The sequence below is a fragment of the Alligator sinensis genome, unplaced genomic scaffold (assembly GCF_000455745.1).
Source record: "Alligator sinensis unplaced genomic scaffold, ASM45574v1 scaffold140_1, whole genome shotgun sequence".
Classification (NCBI taxonomy): Eukaryota; Metazoa; Chordata; order Crocodylia; family Alligatoridae; genus Alligator; species Alligator sinensis.
In genome coordinates, this window is record NW_005841836.1 from 1332760 (window position 1) to 1336619 (window position 3860).

Sequence of the window (3860 nt, forward strand, 5' to 3'; positions counted from 1 at the left end):
TCGGCGTAGTGCTGCCGCTGCTCCTTGCTGCCCCCTCCCCTGCAGTCTTGGCCACCCCCACTTTCTCCCTACCCCCACCACCTGTCCTCCCCACATTGGGCCCCCCATTGCCTCCACTAACTGCCCCCCCTCTCGCCACTGCTTTCCCCACTGCAGCAGTGGGGGTTGGGGGATGAATGTAAGAAAACCCTCCAATAATTACATGGAAAATTATAACTAGGGACCTACCTAAATTGTGGCGAGACAAAGGGATTGTTATAGCCTGCTTGCAGTGTGCAGAGTCCATTTTGCAGGCATTTCATGGTGGCCCTGCCCCTCAGTGCTGATTGGAAGAGAGGCCCCACTGGGGAAAGGAGGGATGAAGGGGCATCTGCCAATTTGTCTGCTGCCCTTCGGGCCAGTGTTTTCCCCTCCTGGCATCAAGGACCTCCCAGTGAGGAGTCAGCATTTAATTTTAATTTTGTTGTTGTTGATTTCATGGACAATCCTGGCTTTCGCGGTTTCCATGAAACCATGAATTAAGTAGGCCTCTAAATTATAACAAATGTATACATTTAATGTATACAGAATCTAATTAATGGGGGGAGGGTGTCATCTTAAATTCACAGTTGTCTTGGAGTCAAGTACATATGGTACTTACTGATAACACATTAGTAAAAAGTGTCAGCAGATTTATTAAATAATATTAGCATTTAAAAACACCTGTGAGTTCATTCTATTTGCTACAAGCAAACACTTTCTTAATACTTATGCCAAAAACTGTTACACTGAGTAAAATCACCTCCCCCCCCGGGTCTACTAATTACCAATTGTTTAGAATGATACCTGAAGTCATTCAACACTATCTCAGGGAATCTCCTTCCTACCATCAAAACTTATTTTCAGATGAATGTCTCATCTTAGCCAGGGTTTTAGGTTGTAGCCGTGTTGGTCTAAGGACATAGGCAGACAAGGTTCCTTGGGTGAATTTGATATCTTTTATTAGACCAAGCCAAATAGTTGGAGAATATTTATTAAGCAAGCTTTCAGGTTCAAAAACCCTTCGTCAGGCTAAGGAAGTTTCAGCAGTTGGTACGTGCTCTTCCTGGATGGAATGAAAAGTAAAGAAGCCAGAAGGGTTTTTGAACCTGAAAGCTTGCTTAATAAATATTCTCCAACTATTTGGGTTGGTCTAATAATAGATATCAAATTCACCCAAGGAACCTTGTCATCTTAGTCAGAGCATTTATAGACTAGCAGGAACTTATTACTCCTTAACGAAGTCCTACTCCTTCATTACATGTCTTCAGCATAGTCAAAGAAGTTGTACCTAATAAGCAACTGTACTGTGCAAGGATAAAAATCTTTTTATGATTCATTCACTCTCCTCACTAAAATTTGAAGTAAAACCATTTCATTAATTTCATTTCAATTGTGTACACATGGGCTGTGCTTTAGGGATGATGGGGAAATGCTTATTTTTCAGTATGTTCTTTGCATTTAAATGTAAGTATCTCCAGCAACAGAGTGACCAACTCATATCTGTGCATTTTCTTTTCTTTTTTTATGTCTTTGGTGCAGCTGGAAAACAGGTGTGCGGGTCCTAAAAAAAACCTTCAAAAGAAAGGAAAAACTGCTGAGCAGTTCCATGCACAGCAAATTCCTCTGTTTTTAAAAAAATATTTAAAAGCCAAATATGCATAGACTATTTTGAACCTACTGAACAGTATACACACTTTTGCAGAAGAACCAATCATCTGAATGCAACACTCATCTTGATCCTGAGTCAGAAAAGCATGTAAGTACATAACTGGTGAATTTTCCAAGTAATATTTTCATACACCTTCCATCTGTTAATCATAGATGTATTCCATTTTAATACCTTTAGTGTCACACCTATAACATTTATTGCATCCTTCACTTGGGGGTGGTTTGTGCATTGTGTTAATTCTTCACATATCCAAACTCCAAGACAGCAAACAGCTATACACCTTTTTTCAAACAAAAAAAAAAAACCCAATTTAGTTATGAATTTAAAACCATATCCTCTTCCTTAACATTTTTCACTTTCTGAACTATATTTAGAAGACTTCACAACCATTTTTCAACAAGAAACTACAAGCCAATTCACACTGACAGAAGATTTTATGGCTAATTGATGAAAGAATCAGAAAGGCAGCTTTAATACAGAACATCAACAGACCATGAAAAAAATTTAAACAGGTAATGAAGCATAAACACCTAGATGGGATTTTTAAGAACTATATAGTACTGGGCTAACTCTGATTCTATTGAGGCATAGGGGAGTGGATTCAATAGGAGCAGACTTAGGGCAATGCTAAACACTTCAGAAGAACCCATCCCTAAATTTCCCTGTCAGCTAGAAAGGTTGAGAAAGGGCCCACTGAGCCAGAGCACTCTCCCCTCTAACCTCTTGTAATCCCTAAAAAACAGTAACTTTGGAAGGAGAAGGGAAAGGAAGAGAGCTCCTCAAATATTCAGAGAGACTCCTTACAAAGCAAAGCAGGTATTAGCAAAACCTCTAATGACTGTGGAAAGGCAGGAAAACATACTTCCTGCCAAATATTTCTTAGGAATTTTCTATCCTTTTATAACAGATAGCTGGTGAAATAGAAATGAACTACAGAGAGTGATTATAACCAAGATCTATTTCCTTCTCCTCCCCAGGCACATGACAATATCAGGGGATCTGTCTTCTCTGCAGTGACTGCAGTTTGTGTAGTTTGGCCTGTGCTAGTTTTAACTTAGCTAGCTTGGGTTTCAGCAGCAGAATACCTGTGGCAGCCCAGGGCCCAGCAAGAGCTGGAAAGTTCACTCAAGAAGCTGGGTAAGTATTTGGAGAGTTAACCCATGTTGGACACTATGGTACCACAGTTACACTGTTGGCAGTACCAAAATTACCTAGTTTAAAACAAACCCAGGCATGTCTACATGAGTGGAATGAAGCGTAGTTTAGATATACCCAGAAGGCTATACTTCTGTCATATGACATGACTCCAATGGCTACGGTTGCATCTTTCTCTTTAAATAACATCTTCTAAAACAAAACATAATATCAGCAAAAACATCAACGATAAATTAAGATAGCATTTAAAAAACCAACAGGAAAGTTAGGACAGAGATCTGGGTCAGACAATCAGGACCTCTAATGGATATCAGAGCAAACAACTGTCAACTACTATCTCCACATATCATCGGCGTCCTGGTCACAGCTGCTTGTTTTTAAACCACTCCTTTTACAATACTTGCTACAACTACTGATGTAGCTCTACATAATGTCTGAGCTTGCTGATTCTGGCTGGTTTTCACGCTCAATGAAAACTCAGTGCACTTCCAGTCCACTTCTGGGTCTGCCGGGGAGCACATGGGTGGCAACCCACGCTGTCCTGACTCAGCAACTGATGCCTTTTGGGTCTGTGGGGGCACCCATGGTCCCCCTGTGGCTGATCACCGAGCCAGAGGGAGCACAGGGGGGCCCCCCTGCACGGTCCCCGGCAGACCCAGAAGTGGACTGGAAGTACTTGGAGGGCACCCCCCCGCACTCCTGTGGGATGCTCCATCTGCCCCAGCATCGCAGCATTCACAAGCCGTGCTGGTACCTCGAGATACGCAGAAAAAACTTTTAAAGCTGTGCCCATGTCCAAGTTGCTGATTCTCTGAATCAGCATCGAATCTTCAGATTGGGATTTGGCTGAATAGAATGAGGGACAGCGATCCGAATCAACAAAATGAATCACTGTCCCCGATTTGGGTTGAATGCGAATAGAATAGGGCCTACTTTGCACACCCTTAGTACAGATGGCAATTTTTCTTTATAGCTGAAATCTTGTATTCTCTCTGACTTGTAACTATGATTGCTA

General features: G+C 41.6%; 1 protein-coding gene across 2 annotated transcripts in view; it reads right to left on the reverse strand.

The window, feature by feature from the left end:
- The window catches only part of RALGAPA2 (Ral GTPase activating protein catalytic alpha subunit 2), a 375043-nt gene that overhangs the window by 142872 nt on the left and 228311 nt on the right, over positions 1–3860 (reverse strand). For both annotated transcript variants that reach the window (XM_025201970.1, XM_025201964.1), the window contains one exon: positions 1862–1970. In XM_025201970.1, coding sequence (XP_025057755.1) covers positions 1862–1970 — 109 coding nt within the window. The remainder of the gene's footprint in view (positions 1–1861; positions 1971–3860) is intronic.